Here is an 18,918-nt window from a genome sequence, read left to right on the forward strand (position 1 = left end):
TCTTACCACTTTAGCAGAGAAAACAGTTCCAAATGGAGCTTACAGAAACAAAACATATTAAAGAGAAAAAAATCACCCATGTGACTGGGGAAGGTAAGAGGTATGCACAAACCCACAGAAGTCATGCCATTTCTTCTGACCCACAATACTGACCCTTTTTAGAGGGATGTGAAAGGAGACATTATTATCTGATTTACGTAAATACAAGTAGAACAATCAGCTAGTACTAAAACAGAAAAAACCTCAAAGAGCTGAAGAAAAACACTGGAACTGTGGAACAGAAAGGAGATGAATAAACCAACCATGATCTGTACCTAAAAGGGCAGAGTACCCGAAATGTCGCAGTCTTTCAGAGAAATCCTTCAGAAGGATTGGTAGCTATCCTTACCATTTTAATTCTCTATTTTCATTCACGCTTTCACTCTCAGAGCTTTACATACGGCAGAACACAAATGTTACAGATGGCTGAACGCAGTCTGGAGGTAGTCAAAGGCAGGCAGACCCTTAAAACTTCAGCTCTGTAAGCAAGGATGATCCCTACACTGGTAACTTGTACTCCCTGTACTATATTATTTGTTTTACAGTATCGCTTCAACCATGTTTTGTCTGGTATTTTTTTAAGCTTGGTATCCAACAGAAACAGGCCAACACAACTGTCTTCTGTGTGCATCTCCTCTCTGTCCTCTTCTCCAATTCCCATTACCAATAACTGTCAGTTCTTAGACCGTTGCACTGAACTGAGGAAAATGGAGATCCCAAAACATCTAAGTTCCTCTACATTTTTAAAAATACCATTTTTAAGAGAGATTCTTAATTCCTCTCCCCCAAAGAGTGTCCTATTAAAGTAAGGCTATAGGAAAAACAAAATCATTAGACACTAAAGAAGCCATGTAAGACTGAATTCAAAGAAAATGGCCTTCAAAAAATTCTACTGCTTGAAGCAGCACTTACTCTTAAGCACAATTTATAATTGTGTTTACTCTCTCACCTAAGGCTTTGTGATGCTACAGAGTAGGGAGCCTAACTTATTAGAAACTATTCTAGAAGACAGATCAGTAGACAGCTAAACAGACAACAGCATTTAGACAGGGAAATCAACCCCATTTTTTGTACAGGAAAGTCAAGTTCCACAAACCTAGGGGAATTCTCTAGATCTCCCTTACCCACACACTGATGGACTCTACTTCATAAAGCCTGCTTTCATTTTCAAGAGACATTTAACAAGATTCATTACAAAAGGCTCTTAAAGAAATTCAGCTGCCACGGTAATAAAAGGCCCTGCATGGATAGGTATTTGCTTAAAAGAGAGGAAACAAAGAGCAAAACAAATGGTCATTTCTGACAATAGAGTAAGGCCACCACTGAAGTCTCACAGGAATATGAACTGGAGGCCAAATTCTTTGAGACAATCTCACATCTGGAAAAGGAGGTGAACACTAACAATTTGCTGATGACACCAAGTTATTCATGGTAAGGCAGACAGGACCAGCCACAAAGAACAGAAGAATTACCACAGGCTACAGACAACAAAGCTGGCAGAGGGAAATCAGAAAGGTAAGAGTTACCCTCGGGAATCCCAACTTTACACAGACAGCAGTGGGCTCCACACTGAACACTGCAACCCAGGGTCAGCACACACACAGCTGAGCCAATCTGAATCTCCCATCTGAAGAACTAAGGATCTCAATCTCCAGAAGCATTTTTTCCCCAAAATATTTTTGCCACTGACCTTGCATCACCTCTAAGCAACACCTTACTCTGATGGCCTGATTCAATTCATCCACCTGGCAGAAAAATACCCCGCCCAAGCAGATGGTTTTTGCCAGGTAGGGAATTCAACTAGCTCAAGGAAAGGTCAAGCCAGCAGCAGCACTAGCACAAAGGAAAGGGAAGAACTGTGCAGCTGTGGAGAAAGAGCTTTCTCTCTCAGCTGTGGCAGGCTGGCAGATCAGCTCAACCATCTTGTGCAATTCCACTGGCAGGAACAAGCTCTTGCGGTTCTAGTGAACAGATCTAAGACAATAACAATACAAAACTGGCATATTTATCACTTTTAAGATGGAATTTGTTACTCATTTGCAAATGGAATTCTATTTTTCACTTATAAACACTAACACATTGGTATCTTCCTGGTCCTTGGGGATTCTAACCCTAAAAAGGAGAAACCCTCATGTGGGGGAGAGCAAACAGATTCTCAGCTTGTCATTTGATTTTTGTTCAAAAAACACCACTACATGCTGTGCTCTAGTATATTTGAAAAAAAAAAAAGGTATCCATGATGAATTGTTTTGATTTTTATTATTTTATTGTAGAAAAATACTTGACATTTAGAAACATTTCTTACACACACGTCTATTCCTATGTAACTCTACAAAGAGATTTTTTGTCCCTATGAACTGAACAATCTGTCAACACTGTTTTCACTCAGCTAACCTGACAATATAATACAACTCTGCTATACAGAGAGTTACAGAATATACTCATCAGATTTATTTGTAGAATAAATAGCACATATTCTGCTGAAATCCTGCACAGCAAGGAACACAGTTGGCTGGATGTTGCCTCATGCTGCTTTCTAGTAAAACATTACTTTTGGGAACCACCTGAAACAACTTGCCTCTCAGTTGAGGGAGGACAGGCTTAAGAACTCAACCTCTTCTTCTTAATTCTGCAATAAATGACAATAACTGTGTGACTGGAACTCAGAATACACTCCCACATGAAGCTCTTGTGCCTAATAATGATGGCAACTGTGGCTGAAAGGCCTGCCCCATCGAACGACATCATGCAACCCATGCCTTTTTGTATGTTTTAAGACAGAAGACTACGAATCCACCCTGGCCATTGTAATGACGGAACAAGCGTTTGGCAGCTCGTGGCTAGCCAGCACTCTCCATCTTTGGGTATGTAGAGAGCAGCATGTATCAAAGCTGGATGCTTGAAGGGATGAAAAATCTTCCATTTGCACCAAATACGGAATTACCTGTATTTATAAATGGGCATTTTCTTCCAAAATAAGATGGCTTTGAGATTGCGTAATATGAAAGTAGAATTACCAAATTTATCAAGTTTATATTGAACTTACAGTTCAAAACAGGATACACGTGATACAGTTTGGCCTCAGTAAAGATACCCTGATGAATCTATTGTCCAAGGCATCCTGTTATCTCAAGCATACTGTCATTATTAAAAAGCATTTTCCAAAATATTAACATACCTGTAGAGATGCAAATGAGGAAACATTGCAAAACTATCAAAAGTAGGAACATAGTTCCTTCTAAGGTTTGCAAACGGACCTGAGTTAGTGGGTATTCTCTCACAAATGACACACACAAATTGTCAAGTAGCAAGGTCATTACCTACATTCAGATGTTTAATGGGACATGTTGGAAATTAGCAAGTAGCTACAAAAAGAGAAATAAGAAGATCCCCTCTGCAGCTCCTTTTCTTCAGCTCTTTCAGCCAGCTGAAAGTGGTTTCTACCCTAAAAAAAAAAAAAATAAAATAGCGTGGACCTTCCCAAAACAACACAAGTTTTTGGAAGCATATTTTCAGACTGTAAAGTTGCAACACAGGGTCATAATAATGTTCTCTCAACCCCTTTTTTCCTAGAGGAACAAAGAAATATGTTTTTGTAGTCTGATCACATACTCAATACCCAAACCAACAAAGATAAATTAGCTTGGAAAAGCAAAATATTGCTAATAAAGCATATCTCTAGATCTCCTGGACAGAAGTGACAAAACAATTATCTGCTGGTGAACTCAAACTTTGTAGGGTTTCTCTTTCTGTTCCAAGAAAGAAAACCAACTCTACTCCTTTCTAATTTTAGCCAAATGAGCAAACACAGTGGCACTGCAAGCAAGAGGAGATGTCAGTCTGCAATGGGAGAGTTTCAGAGCCCCACATGATAAATTTGCATGACTACAATTAACCCCCCCCAAAACTTTATAAACAAAAGCATGAATTATCTTACACATTTTGGTTGGCATTTTGAGTCCTGAAGCCAGTATGTAAGATTTAGATATGGCACATCCTTATCTCAGCCTTAGATTTCATCATCACCTTCTGTTTTTTGACTCCAAGCACCAGAAGCCAGAGCCCCACCCAAAATACATGGGCAATTCAAGGTGCGGAACAGAGAGCGCCAGATCTCCAAGAGGCTGACCACCCATTCAATAGCACTGCATCCAAACTGAGTCTGACATTCCCACACAACTTAAGTGGATGACAAGTTTGCTGCTTTAACGCAAGTACACCTTGTGTTAACTACAGAGCTAGCAAGTTTTCAGCAGGGTGTTTGACTCTTTTGTGCATTTTACCAGAAAACAATTTACAAATGTTACTATAAAGACATGTTCTTATAGTTTTTAAAAGAACTTTTTGTAGAAAGCCATCACAATTAAGCATTTCTCTCCCACCGCATCCTTACATTTCTATGGGCTCACTTGCCTACTAAAATGATATTTAAAATACCAGTATCTAGCCACCTTCTATCAGAGCAGGTCTTTGCAACAAAGGGAAAGGAGAGCATCCCAAGTCACTAGTGCAAACTTGAGGTACATGTTCTTCTTTAGGAAAGGGTTCTTTCAAATCAAAAATAGTCAGCTGTTACGTTTCCAAACATCCTGAGTAACTCATTTTGTCAACGCAGCCAAATATTTAATGTTCGTAAACCTTCCCAACTATCAAAAGGTGCACTGCGGTTTCAGTGTCACGTAAAAATCTGCACAATACAAAGGGCAGGCTACGGACAGAGACAGCAGCTGAAAAGTTTGGAGACCCTAGTCACAAAGCTCTAATATCAGGGTTTCAGGTGTCCTCAAGTTCCCTCCACAGCATATCATGTGTGAATGTTTAGCCACAAATGCTGTCTCAGAGTGAACTTATCAATGTCAGCATGTTTGTAAAATGTTAGGAACCACCAGCAACCTGAGCTACCAACTACCACATGCTTCGGTCCTCAAATACAAGGGTTGTGGAGAGGTGCTTTGAACCTCCAGAACTGGCACTAACCATTCATTCAGCTGCAAAAATTAGCATTTTCCACCACCCCCTCCAACTGCTGTAAATGCACAAGTGTGTCCACCAGCAGTAGCAATCAAGAATTCCAACTAAACTCTGTGTTGAGCAGCCAGTAAAAATTGCATCCTCTCAGATTAATCATAACCCTGGAGTTAGACCCTCTGTTCCTGCTCACCAGGAAATCCTGCTGCATCATGGGTTGTCTTGCCATTTCAAAAACCTCTGCACCCACTACGTGTATTTTCTCAGGCTGTGCACAAAAAATTCAGAGTTGAGTCACAAAGAAAGAAAGAATAAACTGGCCTCTACCTCCATAAAAGCAAGAACTTCTTCCTATAGTCAGGACACCTTTTGACAGACAACCTGCCTTGTGGTCCAGTGATTTTTTTCATGGACTGATGGATTACATTGTAGAAACACTCATCGAATGACCTTGCTATCTCCAGATGAACAAAAGAACCTCACTAGACACAGCAAAACTGCTTTGGATGCAGAAAATCTGGACCAATCCTTCTCTCCCTGTACCACCCCTATCACTAGTGTAGTAATGTGGAAAAGTTAAGTGAGTCTCAAGATGCCTGAATCCAGACAGTAATGTCATCCATCCCACCAAACACCTGACACAATTTCAGAACAATTGTGTTAGTGGTGTGATCTGGAGAAGGCTTGTTGTTCCTCAACAACTTAACAAATGCTACTACTAGACTAACTCAACAGAGCTACACATACCACAGAATTGTGTGGAACACAACCGAAATCATCAATACTTATAAAGCAGCTCAATTTTGTTTAATTAAACTCACACTGTCTTATCGGAAACTAAGTTTTTTGACATCGATATTGACAGTCACATCCCTGTAAGTTGCTCTATAGCTACAGCTACTATCTTCTTTCTCTGAAGTCACACTTCATCCCAATTGCCACTCAAGCTCCCCGTTCCAGCTCACGAACACATGGAAAGCAAAGGGTGGCTGCCCACCCACCACTTCCCAGCGTGGGCCGGTCACCAAGCGGCCAGCACCCATCACAGAAGTCTTCCTACCAAGCAGGACCCTGGTTATTTTGGCTGTCCAACAGCTCAGGACCCCGGCTTGGTTTTCCTGCCTCTTCCCACCTCCCAGTACCGGTCAGAGGGCACTGCCTACGCTTGGCTTCCCCCGGGCGCCGCAGCTCCCAGCTCCAATGCCACCAGACGGGCCAACCCACCCGCCAGCCCCCCCGGGCTCAGCGCGCTGCTTCTACCACCCTGAGGGGCAGGGAAACGCCACCGCTCCGGGACACGGGACCCTCCCAATATCACTTAGTGCAAGTGTTGCTGCTGCTGCAGAGGTAGTAGTTGCAGCAGACAACAAACACGAACGCTGAAATTAGAACATTTTTTCACAGAACGGGCCGCATTTGGAGCCCTTATACAGCAAAAGGACAGGTTAGTGAAAGCAAGGGAAATTAAAGGTGTCACATATAATCCCACTGAAATTGCATGTGGCAGCTTTAGTAGACTAGCACAAATACAGGATTTTGGGTGGCAAAATACCAGGAATGTACTGACAATTCGTGGGGTTTAAGTGTAGGGTTTGTATCTGAATTCTTACGGATTGTTCCCTTAGGCAATGCTGTTGGACATGATTAATTTGCAGACCTGGTATACTGGTTTGTTGGTTTGTATATAATGTTTGCTCTGGTGCTTAAGTACTAAACACTCCCTTCATATAATTGCTCTTTAATTTTTTTAAATACCTTTTATTACTCATTAAATTTTAATAAAGACTTGAGTCTCTTTGCATATATTTTTAATAAAATTCATTGATATAGTCAGACTGTCTGGCTAAAAAGATAAAGGTGCTCTGATTTTCCAGCATGGACCTTATCATATAGTTTAAAAGCGTAGCAGAAATGTAGGTTGTTTCTATGATACCAACATTTAATTGCCTGCTGTGCACCTTATGTTGCCTTTTCTTCCGCCTCGGCTCGTATTGTGTTACACTAGTCAGACACCCCGTGAGCGTAGATCCTTGGGCACTTGCGGTTGCCTGAACTGTCAAGCACTGAAGAACTGGCAGCACAGTTAAGGTGATTTAACGCAGAGAGTGCTGAATAGGAGTTTGGGAGATTTTCCTGCACCTGATTAGGAACTGAAGGAAAAAACCCACGTGGTGAAAGGTCAGTGCACTGTGCGCAGAGGGGCTTAGTGAAGGTGGTTTGGGTTCAGCCAGATGATGGGTGTGTAGGGATGCTGTGGGTCTCTTGTACCTTTAATGTTCGGGGGAAGAGTGTTATGCTGGTAGTCTCAGCGGTCAGGGGGGTTTGCCACAGAGGAGGCAAAGAAACATCCCTCCAGGGCCTGCCTTTCAGAGCATGGCAATAGCTGACTCCCTGTGTTTGACTTAATAAGCAACTGCAATTTCCATGTCTGCAAATCTTTCATAATAGCATTTCAGACGGCTGGCTGATTTTGACCAAATCTGGCAGAAGATGAGAGTATTTTTCTGTGAGTTTATTGAAATTGATGGTTAGAATCACCAGTCAGATCTCCAAATCTTAATTCCTTCAGGCATGGCAAGAAGGAGGCTCAGTCTCCCAGCCCCCAGTAGTCATGGCATATGATCACCTCTTTCTACCTTGCTGATCAGCATGTGTAGTGATTGGGGGAGGGAAGGGGGGGGGGATGTGTTGTGGGTTTTTTCTTTTAGAAGACATTGTGGCGTGTATTCTGTTAATGATTAGTGAGATTTATTGAATCATTGTGATTATTTGTTCACCCCTGGGAAAATGGGTTCCTGCTCGGGCAGTCGGTGATTTCCATGAGCTGGTGATTTAAATGACTGTCCCAGCTTGTTGTTGGAATTGGGAATGTTTGTTTTGATACATAACATGAGAATTTTGCATAGTGCTTAATCTTCAGCCTTGTTTTAAACTTGATTCAAAATCAAATTATGTTTTTCACAGAAATACAAATAAATCATTTTATTATTCCAGATATGAAGAAAAATAAAAACCTCATGTGATAAAAGGCATTAGCAGAAAGAGAAGTAGCAAGTTTTCTGCATAGGCTGTGCTGATTCCCATTTATTTTAATTTTGTGTCTGGGACAAACATAATGGATTTGAGATAGTGGAGACTGAGATCAGTGCCTGAAATTCTCACTGGTTAAGAAAAACAGGGTCACCAAAGGGTACTGCATGAGAGTTGGCATAACATCTGTCATATACTCGATATTTAGTAGAGAAAATTAAATTTTGGTTTAAGGAATCCTGTTATTTTTTGATCTTTGTTACTTCTCATCTCCTGCCTTTCTCATTTCTCATGTGTTTGTCCTTCCACTTGCCAGACCTTCCAACTGTTAGCATTCTTAGTGCTGAAGAATACTGGAGGGAATACGGCATCTGTATAGAACAGCCATTTTGAGCTACGTGCTCATGATCTATTGTTTTCCTCCAGAGAGATCTCAGAATACATTACGCAGGTCCACTGCTAAATCTGCAACTGCATTTTGTCTCTTTTCTATACCCTTTTCTGTATTTGTTGGGAGAAAATGTAACCTAAGCTCAGGAAGCAAAGAAGTTACCATTGTATGTTAATGGTAAAAAATCAGTTATTTTGGTTTTGTTTTCATGAACCTATACTTGCAGCATGTACTCAGCTTTTTCTTAATGAAATTACTAACTTTATGCAAGTTAGCTCCACTGTCGCTCTAATAATGATGCCTGTTGTGCACCTTTGGTCTTCTTTTCCTCCCACTTATTTCTTTCTAGATCCATATATTGTGCCTTAAATCAAGATGGGTTGGTTTGGGGGTTGGGGGTTTTTTTTTGTGATGTGGGGACAGCAAGGCAGAATTGTGAACTTACAATACAATGAAAATGCTAGGTAAGAAAGGCTATGCTGGTGAAAATCCCTGCCTTCCTGGACTCATTCAGTGCATTTTGCATTTGCATATTAAAAGACTGTGAAATTAACAACTTACCTGAAGAAAAAGTGCAAGTAGCAGATGAGACTGGGATAGATTTCTGGTAGGGGTGTTTTTAAATGAATGATGGGTTGTTTGAGATGCCCACTAGTGCAGCTGGTAACACCTCTTACCCTCTTTCTTTACTCTCCTTGGCATTTCAGCTGTTCCTTTTCAAGTCTCTTGCAGGTTTTAAACTGTGGGCACTCTGGAGTACTCTTTGTTTTCTCAGCTTTGTTTTTTCATCTGAACTCTGCTGAAAATGGGTTGGCAGCAGAAATGTGAGCAGGAGTGCTACCATGGCCTCCTGCATAGACAAGGGTGTTTCTTGTCCACAGACCCTCTAACATCTGCCGGTCTCTGCTTCAGTGAGGTGTGGCAGGGCTGCGAGCTGGGTCTGCTGAAGTGGGGGTAAGGTGGTGCCCCTGGATACCTCCTCGCTTACTTGTGCAGGCCCAAATCAGTGCTGCCGCCTTCCTCCAGAGCTGGGCTCAGTGCCTGCCCCACTCCCACTCGTGGCTGTCCCTATCAGGGAGTCGCTCACCCTGCAGGAAGCCGACCACAGCTTCGTTTGGGTGTCACAGGGGGTTCAATAAACACTCAGCCCCTGAGGAAAATGGAAAAATGTCCCATTCTTACGTAAATTATTTTTGCCAGGAAGCACAGGCGGTGCATGTCTGTCGCAGTCTGAACCTGGGCACGATATTTTTAGTGTTTCTTCACAGAGCTTTTGCATTGCGTTTTGATCTGTGGTCTCCCTGACAAACTGTTCAGTCCAGTTGTCCACTTGACTGTCGTGTTGAACCTTCAGGACTCATATGCTCTGGTGATTCAGTACTCCCTGGTGCCAAGGCCTGCGAGGCTGTCTGTCCCCGTCCCCTGCTGACACCGCTGAGGCCAGACTGCTGCACCCTGCAAGGCTGGGCTCAGCTCCTGGGGATGGATGCCCAGATCTGGAGGATTGGTCTTCCTAGGCATCCTTTCCTCTGCAGTGCTGGTGAGGCAGGACAGCAGGCACAGGATTGTGAATTTTCTTGTCATTAAGTTCACAAAGCATCATGTGTTTTTTGGATTAGTTCCATCAGTAGTTTTGAGAGATGGCTGAGGAGTGGTTTTGGCAAGATGACACTGATTGCTTTCTCTCCATCAAAAGTTTTTTGGGTTTGGTGGTGGTGGTTTGTTCATAATGATGGAGCAGTTGCCAGTTCCCAAGAAGCATGGCCTCAAAGGCATGCTAGGGCTTCTCAAATTTTCAACTTGAAAAACAAGGAGAATGTTTCATGCCACACTTTGGATTACTTTCTGTGCTGAGATGAACGTAACCTTTCCTGTTTGGTGTCTGAGAGCGTCTACTGTTTCTATTTAGACACCCAGACAAAGATGTAGATGACTAAGAGGTGTTTTCCCCTTCTGGTTTGGGATTAAATCTCTCAGTCACAGGTAAGGTCTGCCTCTGTTTATTTGCTGGGGTGAACAGAAGGCAGGGAAGGTTGCATTTTTTCTGCTGCCACTTCATTTGGAAGGGCTCTTTGCACAGGTGGTGGAGGCCGCTGCAAAAACAATTAATCTCAATGCCTCTCCGTCACTGAATTACAGTGGCCCAGTGGTGTCACGCTAGGGTTGGGGACAGCGATGGCACACTCAGTAGACAGCCAAGACCGAGGGGTATTTGTGCCAGTGAAGGCTGGGTGTGTGAAGGGATTGCTTGCGTGGTTTGGGAGGTTGATGCTACCGTTGTCACGCACACAACGCCATGTGTGTTGCTGCATGTGTCGTGGTGTGCACAAATTACAGGCACCAAGGGGAGAGGTCACACTGCTTGTGTAGTGTGAAAGGGACCTTCAATAGGAAACAGAAGGGTGGTGCTTTTGTTGCTGTGGTTTTTAAATATCTGCCGCAGGAAGGTCTAGTTAGTAGTGTCAGTCAGCCCTTCCAAATTTTCCCCAATTAAAAAAAAAAATAAAAAATCAGATTTTCAGAATAAATTGGTTGCAAAATCAATCACTGGAAATAAAAGAATGTTAAAAGGAGAAGGAACTTTTTAACACTGACAAAGTATTGTTCAAAAATAAGTTGTTTATTCATATGATAACTACACTGACATGCTCAGGGATACTCCCTATTTCCCTGTGTTGTTCTCTGTCTAGAAAGAACGTGATCATCTCCTCCAGCCAAATTTCTTCCATAATGAGCAAGCAATTAACAGTAAGTGTGATTCATAATTACAGGCTATTTACTGTCCAAAAAGCTTAGCAAGAGAACTTTCTCATTAGATTAATATACTAGAATGCATTTGTATGTACTATACGTAATAAGAATATATGTCATTTTTTTAAAACTAGTGAATAAAATGAAATTCCATGGTCAGTTTTTAAGAAGATCCAAATGGCCTGACTATCGAAGGTATTTAGCAGTAACTCACCAGAAAATAAAAGCAAAACCAAGAACAATCTACTAGTACTTCAGACTGGGTTGACAAATAGCTTGTAAACACTAGCAGCAGTTACATACTAATGAATCTCTGGCTATTCATTAAAGGAGAAAATAACAGTGCATCTCCATTTTTTTGTTAAGACCCGGACGTTTCTCTGAGGAAATGGATACGTCTTCCCAAAAATACCCAGTCAAAAAGCGAGTGAAAATTCATCCCAACACAGTAACAGTAAAATACACTTCTCATTATCCCCAGCCAGGAGAAGAGGGATATGAGGATGTTAATGAAGATACTGGAGTATTTATGGAGGATAATCCTAAGAAAAGACTACTGAATGATGGGAAAAAGAGAGAAAGGACCTTTTTTGGTGCAACAGACACTGAGCTTCAGCCAGCACAACTGCCAAAACCCAATGAGATCGGGCAATCCCAGCATTTTCCTGAAAGAAATATACTGCAGTCGAGGAAAACATGGGTAGTCCTTTTTGCATCTGCCGTGGCGCACGGATGTGTGGCTCTAATTACAAGATTAATTTCTGATCGTTCCAAAGTGCCATCCCTAGAGTTAATTTTCATCCGTTCAGTCTTACAGGTGCTGTCCATTACTGTGGTGTGTTATTACCACGAGCCTCCCTTTGGCCCCAAAGGCTACAGACTCCGGCTCTTCTTCTATGGGGTCTGCAATGTTATCTCTATTACCTGTGCTTATACCTCCTTCTCAATAGTTCCCCCCAGCAATGGGACCATTATGTGGAGGGCTACCACTACAGTGTTCAGTGCCATTTTGGCTTTTTTACTCATAGATGAAGGAATGGCTTACACAGACATAATTACTGTAGTTGGCAGCGTGTTTGGTGTTTGTCTGGTCATGATCCCCAACATTATTAAGGAGGAAAACTCTTTGCTGAGCACCTGGAAGGAAGCTTTTGGCTACACCATGACTGTTATGGCAGGTTTGACCACTGCGCTCTCCATGATAGTCTACAGGTCAATCAAAGATAACGTCAGCATGTGGACAGCACTGTTCACCTTCAGCTGGACAGGAACAGCGTGGGGAGCCTCCACCATGTTCTTACTTCAAGAGCCCATTGTCCCACTGGATGGAGAAACCTGGAGCTATCTCCTTGCTATCTGCCTGTGCTCCACCGCAGCCTTCCTGGGGGTCTACTATGCCCTGAGCAAGTTCCACCCCGCTTTGGTCAGCACTGTACAGCACCTGGAGATAGTCATCGCCATGGTCCTGCAGCTTGTCGTGTTGCGGATCTTCCCAGGTGCATATGATCTTATTGGGGGAGCGGTTATTTTGGTTAGTGTTTTTTTCCTTGCATGTTATAAACTGTCCTGGAAGAATTTAGGAAGGCAAGATTATCAGGAGATTGTGGATTCTTCCATTAAATGAGCTGCAGTTTTGCTGTCCAGTTCTGGATATGTGACCACGTGAAAGTAACGTATTTCAACTCTGTGGTGTTCTAGCGTAGTGGCCAGGTCCTCTCTCTACTGTTTAAATTCACAGCTGATGTAGCAATGTTGGTGTCTCCAGACTTCCATGACAGGTGAATTTGTTCTAGTGTGTACAAGCACTGACATTTTGTCACAGGAGAAAAGGCTATTTGTCTCCAGCACGTAGGGACTGTGAGAGGAAGCACAGGCTGGCCCACAGAAGTGCAGGCCGAGTCACAGGCATGTTCTTCCTCACCTTCCCTGCACAAGGCAATACAGAGCCGGAGGGATTCGCTCGTGACTCTCATCCCTGTGCAGTGTGCTAGTAGGAAAATGAACAGTAAAACCATTAAAATGGTCAACCAGAGCGTTCATATCCTCTGTAACGCTTCTTATGCTTTGGCTGTAATATTCTAAATGAAGTAACGTTAGTAATAGTTCTGTGGTTAAAACTTGCATTGCCTGTGTGTATAAAGAACAAGTCAGTAAAGCTTTTTTGTGCTTTGTGGTTAAATTTCTGTCTGAATTGACACAGGAAGTCCAGACATCCTGTGGGGGTAAAGGCCCAAAAACTGGATCTCCAGTTGTGCCACAGCTGTGAAGGAAAGGTCCCCAAGAGGTCCATGACAGATAAAAGATCTACCCCTGAAGCAGAGCAATATTGTTTCTATGGAACCACTTTTTCTAAAAGAGGTTTCAACTATTACACAAGGGAGAAAAAAAAAAAAAAGGAAAAAGATGGCATTTGAGATTGAGGTGTGAGCAGCAGTGGTAACACTGAACAGCCTGGCAGGCATCCAGTGACACTTAAGTCGGTGTGTTTGGCTCCTAACGCTTCAGTTAGAAATCAGATTTACAAAAAGCCCCAGGGCTTTAGGGCTCCAAACAGTATTCCTGGCAGTGCTAATATATGGCTAGTAAAGAGAAAGACTGGAGTCTGAGAATCTGCATCCATGGGCTCCCTGCCAGCCAGGACCAGTGGGCACCTCCCCGCTCCAGCAGATGTGGCCTCTGTGCTGGGACACGAGCATTTTCTGAGGGAAAAGGCATTGCTCAGGTGACCCCAACCAGCCCAGCTACCCCCCATGGAAAATACATTTTACTTGGGGAAAAAGCCACAGCAGCAGCAATCACTTTTTATTCCTCTGAACACCCAGGGAGACCAGGTTCCCCAACATCAGTCAGCCCAGCTGGCGATGCTCTTAATCCATGTGACACTCATATCCTCCCATGTCAGTGACGAGAGCGGCCGCCTGGGCCACGCAGGGATGACGTGTTTCCTTGGGTGCTGGAACAGTTACAGCTGCCCCAACAAATCTGTTTCCTTTAGGAGCACGTGGAGCTGGCAACAAGAGCTCTCCCTGCTGTAGGAAGGACAGGAGGAAGAGGAACAGGTAACGCAACGCAGTACCGGGAAGACTCTGCCCAAGGCTTCCCAGCCAAAAAAACCTTTGGTTGCTTAGAGCCCGGGCAGAGCAGTTCCCAGCCCAGCATTTTGAGGAATCTCATTTCCCTCTGGGCAGATGGTCTTTCCTCCTCTGAGCAGTAAGACAGCGGGAAAGCTTCCTTTGGGGAAAGCAACCAGGGCAAAAGACTCCATCTCCTACAGCTTCCATGTCTGTTGCACTCTGGAGGGAGTCGAGCTTTGTGACTCCGTCACGCCAAGGTGCTCGCAGGCAGCTGGGTACGTGCTGGCAAGCAAGGAGCACCTGATGGCAAGGCTGCCCCAACGCCTGCCCCGTGCTGGGGGGGACAACAGGGTCCTGAGAAAGCTCTCTGTGAGCTGCCCCAGCCCCAAAGCAGCAAAGCTTCCCCCTCAGCACAGTTCCCTGCTGCCTCCAACACCTGCACTAGCTTCTCCGCTCAAGCCACGCATGCTGCAGAGCCGTGCCAGCCCTGCTGTGATCCCCGTGAGTGGATTTACAGCTGGGCACACCTAAGGGCACATCGCTGCCAAAACGGGGGATCCCGCTTCCTCCTCCTGCCACCACCAGCCCTGGCTTCCCCAGCATCTGACCTGCAGTCACAGACTGCGGGCTGGGTCAGGTCAACTTAGGGATCAAGTGCAAAACTAATCCTGCCAAAACCTGAGCCCAAATCAACAGAGGCAGTCAGCACCCAGGGGCCAAGCAGGGCACAATCCCACCCCGAGAACCTGGGTGAAGGCTGGGGAGCGATTCCTGGGGTCTATGGGGTTTGGTCCTGGTCCAGCCGCGCCACAGCCTGCACGAGATCCTGCACCACCAGGTCCACGTCTGCCCGCGTGGTGTCCCGACCCATGCTCAGCCGCAGGGCATTTTGCGCCACATCGCAGGGGATCCCACAGCTGAGCAGAATTGAGGAGGGCCTGAAACACAGACACGGGGCTCAGTGGGATTACCTGGAGGGCTGAGGAAGCACACATGTTGCCAGAAGGCTGCACCAAGAGGGAGAAAATCCGCAGCTGCGCTCCAGGCAAACCTGGCTAGACATAAGGCAGACTCTTTTCTGGCAGTGCCAGGTGTTGGAAGAGTACTTCCGAGCTCAGCTGAATCACCAAAGCCAGGAGGCACAAAGCCCTTCCAAGCAGCCGTCAAGCGTTCCAGCTAGGTCTCCTGCCGTAACCTCCTCTGCACCCCTCCAGCCCCTCTGGAAAGTGCTGCGCCCTCTTTGTTACAGGTGACACTGCCCACAGACACCCACGGCCCCTTTCCCTGTCCGCTTTCCCTCCCTGCCACCTGCTCTCCTCTGGGAAGGTGCCCCGGGGCCTGGCAAAGCCGTCTGCTTACCGATCCCCTTTCTCAGAGTGGCAGGCAGCCCCAACGCTGGCAAGAAGCATCTGGCAGCGAGACAGCACCCTTCGCCCTGCAGCACACACAAGCACAGGTCTCCCAGTGCCCAGGCTCTCTCCAAGGGCCGTTGCCTGCCTCATCACCGTGCCCAGGCCACGGCTGAATGCCCACTGGTCTCTAGCCACAGGGTGCTGTGCGGGGGCAGGTGCTTGGCTTCACGGGCACCCTCACAGGGCAGCAGTGGGGTAAGAGCTACCTTGAAGGCCTGGGCCCAGGATGGAGAAGTTAGAGGTGTTGCAGAGTCGTTTGGAGCCTGTAAAGTGGCTGTTGAAGTGGATTCTCTGCTTCCCAAAGGCAGCCTGGAGAAATCCAGAGGGCTGTGAACCACTCCGGGTGTGCAGACAGCTCTGTCCTGATGAGGAGGTGGCAGGGCCAGAGGGACATGCCCACCCTGACTCCAGACCCCGGGAGGGGAGAGACAAACAGGAACCAGGTCTACTCACCTCCAGCCTGGCCTCCAGGTAATCCCGAACATCCCGCATGTGAGCCTCATAGGCCTCCCAGTTCTTGCTCACTAACTCTGCAGCCTGAGGAGAGAAAACCCAGACAGGCTTCGTCAGCACCCACCTGACACCTCCCTCCATGCATGGCCCCCTGGCACATGAGCCCAGCCTGGGAACAACTCCTGCAATTGCCAGGTCCACTGCATCCCCCCAACAGCTTCCCAGTGCCTTGTGCCATGTGGGCTGCATGACTGCCTGCTGCCAGGGCTGCAAAGCCTGCCCATAGTGCTCTGAAGCTCCTTTGACTGGCACCAGAAAGCCCCATCTCCCTTCCCAATAGTTCGCCTGCCCTCCCACACCCCAAGTTCATCGCTCGTAACAACCGGGGAGCACAGGAGCTGGCTCCGTGCTGGCTCTGCCACGCAGCACCCCAGGGAGCCCGTCACCTGTGACCCCATCCGTCACTGACTCACCTGGCCAAGACCAGCGATCATTGGGGTGTTCTCGGTGCTGGAAGGGAAGAGGGAGCAGTGAGTTGTTTCTGCAGCCCCAACCTCAGGGCACAGTCATTCCTGGTGTAGGACCCCCCACCATTGCCAGGGGGTCCTGGACACCCCTCTGCAGTGGCTGGGAAGGTGCAGTTCCACCCTGTGGTTCTTCCTGCAGCAAAGCCTGCACACCAGGCTCCCACAATTCCCACGCACGGATCTACCTCCCCATGCTGGGCTGCCCACCCCAGGGCTGGCAGGTGACACAGCTGCCAGTTCAGCCTGGACTAAGCAGCCGCATGTGGTTTGGCCACCAGCCCAAGGCTCAGCTCTCCAGGCCACCACCAGCCACCTTACCCAGGCCGGAAATTCCTCTCCTGTCCCCCTCCAAAGATCATGGGGTGCAGCGGGGTGGTGGTGCCAGGGCCGCGCACGTACAGCGCGCCGATCCGCGGGCCGTAGAACTGTGGGCAGAAACAGCCACGGTCACCCTGGGGACACTGCCAGGTGCCCCTTTCCTGTACTCCCACCCAAATCTGAGTCCCCTCCGGTGCTGATCCCTGCCCATCTCACAGGGCAGACCTGTCCCTTGGTCTCCTCCTGCTCCCCCTTCCAGACAGGTCCCCTGACACGCAGAGGCCTTCTCCCCCAGCTGAAGACTTATCTTCAGAGACTTATCCAGCAGGAAATCTTTGGCCACTGATGAGGTATCAAGCTGTGGGGCGCACCCAAAGTCTCCCGAACACCCCAACAGAGATGGCTTAGGAAGTGAAGAGCAGCTGGGCCACATGAACAGGGCCATACCTTGTGTCCCACAATGGTGAGGTAGTCCACCCCCAGCTCCTGCACGTCCACACGCCCCTTGCCAATCATCTGGGCTGCGTCCGTGTGCACCAGGATCCTGGGCAGCCCCGCTGCTGCTCTCTGCTGATTGAGGGCACGGACGCGCTGGCTCAGCTCCATTACAGGCTGGTGGGAAGGAACAGGGTCTGTGTCCCAGGGACCGTCTGCTCCCCCTTATCAAGCACCTTTTTGTGAGGATGTCCCTACCCTGTCCCACAGACTCACCATGATGACCCCAGTCTCGTTATTGGCCAACATGATGGAAACCAGGCAGGTGGTTGGCCGGATGGCGGCGAGGACGTCGTCCACCTCAGCCTGCCCACTTTGTGGGGACACGGCCACAAAGGTGGCTTCTGCAAGCCAAAAAACAAGCCCTGAGGTTTTCTGGGAAGCCCAACAGCACACAGGGCTGCCCACACCCTTCTGAACAGGCAGGAAAGCTGTGCATGCAGCTGGCACACAGGCAGAGAGCACAGCAACTCTTGGGGCAGTGTTGGGTGCCAGCGTGAGGGAATGGAGGCCCCATGTGGGGAGTCAATGCCCTTTTTGAGGGGAAAAGGGGAGCATCATGGAGCAAGTGGGTCCCTGTCCTCCTCTGCAAAAATGCCAGCAGATAAAATCCCCCCTCACAAACCCCAGTCTGCAGCCAGACGTTCCTGAGCCGTCCCCTGCGGTCCCTCTGGCACTCACCTGCCAGACTCTCCTTCACCAGCTGCTCCAGTGGCAGGCGGACAGAGTCGTGCTCCACGCTTGACGTCACGATGTGTGGTGTCCCCCAGCTGTCCCCCGGCCTGGCCTGGTTTTCACAGACGTGCCTGCGGGCAGTCTGGATCACCATGTTGTTTGCCTGAAGAGAGGAAGGCAGAGGGGAAAATGAAAGCCCTGAGGGAGTGCAGTGCCCTTTGCGCCCACCCTCCTCATTGCCGCTTGCTTGAGAGATGGTGGGCAGGAGTGTCACCGCCCCGCACAGAGATCACGGCTGCTCCCACCTCTGTGCCCCCCGAGGTAAAGATGATGTCCTCCGGCCGACCTCCCACCATCCTCGCCAGGCTCTCCCGGGCACTGCCAATGAGCTCCTTCGCCTTCCTGCCTGCAGGACGAGACCCCTGAGCTCCCGCAGCTCCGCCACAGGCTCTCATGGCCACGGGACTCGGCTGGACCGCAGCGGGGAGCCAAGGAGTCAGCAGCCCCCCGGGTCCCTCTACCTGCGGGGTGGGAGCTGCTGGGGTTGCCCCAGGCCTGGCGCATGGCGTCCCACACAGCCTGGGCCACCTCGGGGGCCAGCGGAGTGGTGGCGTTGTAGTCCAGATAGATCCTCCTGCGGGGGCAAGCAGAGCGTGAGGGGGCGCCGGGGGCAGGAGCGGGGGACACAGGGCAGGGACCAGGCCTCACCCCTCCGCCGCGTCGGGCTGCGCCTCCGCCGGCTCCGTCCCGGCGCCCATCGCTGCCGCCGCCGCCGCCCTGGCACC

General features: G+C 47.6%; 3 protein-coding genes across 6 annotated transcripts in view; 1 reads left to right on the forward strand and 2 right to left on the reverse strand.

Moving 5' to 3' along the window:
* The window catches only part of STAG1 (stromal antigen 1), a 204,207-nt gene extending 197,896 nt beyond the window's left edge, over positions 1-6,311 (reverse strand). The window contains exons 1-2 of one of the 2 annotated variants that reach the window (XM_026855427.1): positions 3,977-6,311; positions 3,360-3,484 (exon numbers count right to left, since the gene is read on the reverse strand). The gene's annotated coding sequence lies outside the window, so the exon portion shown is untranslated. Of the gene's footprint in view, positions 1-3,359 lie in introns of both variants that reach the window. The other variant, XM_026855431.1, reaches the window with a different exon arrangement.
* An 18-nt stretch (positions 6,312-6,329) lies between these two features.
* On the forward strand, positions 6,330-13,559 carry SLC35G2 (solute carrier family 35 member G2). Of its 3 annotated transcripts, none has more exons than XM_026855435.1 (2): positions 6,330-6,451; positions 11,546-13,559. In XM_026855435.1, the coding sequence occupies exon 2, from the start codon at positions 11,568-11,570 to the stop codon at positions 12,801-12,803; it is 1,236 nt and encodes a 411-aa protein (XP_026711236.1). In that variant the 5' UTR covers positions 6,330-6,451; positions 11,546-11,567; the 3' UTR covers positions 12,804-13,559. The 3 variants fall into 3 exon arrangements, with proteins under 3 accessions (XP_026711236.1, XP_026711235.1, XP_026711237.1); XM_026855434.1 differs by lacking the exon at positions 6,330-6,451 and adding an exon at positions 6,858-7,185; XM_026855436.1 differs by lacking the exon at positions 6,330-6,451 and adding an exon at positions 8,840-9,013.
* A 536-nt stretch (positions 13,560-14,095) lies between these two features.
* On the reverse strand, positions 14,096-18,912 carry SCLY (selenocysteine lyase). The gene is made up of 13 exons (XM_026855433.1): positions 18,842-18,912; positions 18,655-18,767; positions 18,439-18,539; positions 18,140-18,296; positions 17,675-17,802; positions 17,411-17,575; positions 16,964-17,070; positions 16,592-16,628; positions 16,119-16,202; positions 15,872-15,974; positions 15,613-15,688; positions 15,000-15,191; positions 14,096-14,208 (listed from the first exon to the last, which is right to left on the reverse strand). The coding sequence occupies exons 1-12, from the start codon at positions 18,889-18,891 to the stop codon at positions 15,032-15,034; spliced, it is 1,281 nt and encodes a 426-aa protein (XP_026711234.1). The 5' UTR covers positions 18,892-18,912; the 3' UTR covers positions 14,096-14,208; positions 15,000-15,031.
* Positions 18,913-18,918: the final 6 nt, after the last annotated feature.

This window comes from Athene cunicularia (assembly GCF_003259725.1).
Source record: "Athene cunicularia isolate RWA chromosome 9 unlocalized genomic scaffold, athCun1 chr9_part2, whole genome shotgun sequence".
In the NCBI taxonomy this organism is placed as follows: Eukaryota; Metazoa; Chordata; class Aves; order Strigiformes; family Strigidae; genus Athene; species Athene cunicularia.

What these genes read in the sequence shown, in the direction of transcription:
- SLC35G2 (XM_026855435.1), top strand. Translation starts at nt 11,568, where the DNA reads ATGGATACGTCTTCCCAAAAATACCCAGTCAAAAAGCGAGTGAAAATT.
- SCLY (XM_026855433.1), bottom strand. Translation starts at nt 18,891, where the DNA reads ATGGGCGCCGGGACGGAGCCGGCGGAGGCGCAGCCCGACGCGGCGGAG. An exon ending in TCACCATTGTGGGACACAAG is followed by an intron (nt 17,071 to 17,410) that starts GTATGGCCCTGT and finishes TTCTGCCCACAG; the next exon opens with TTCTACGGCCCGCGGATCGG. An exon ending in TGATCGCTGGTCTTGGCCAG is followed by an intron (nt 16,203 to 16,591) that starts GTGAGTCAGTGA and finishes TTCTCTCCTCAG; the next exon opens with GCTGCAGAGTTAGTGAGCAA.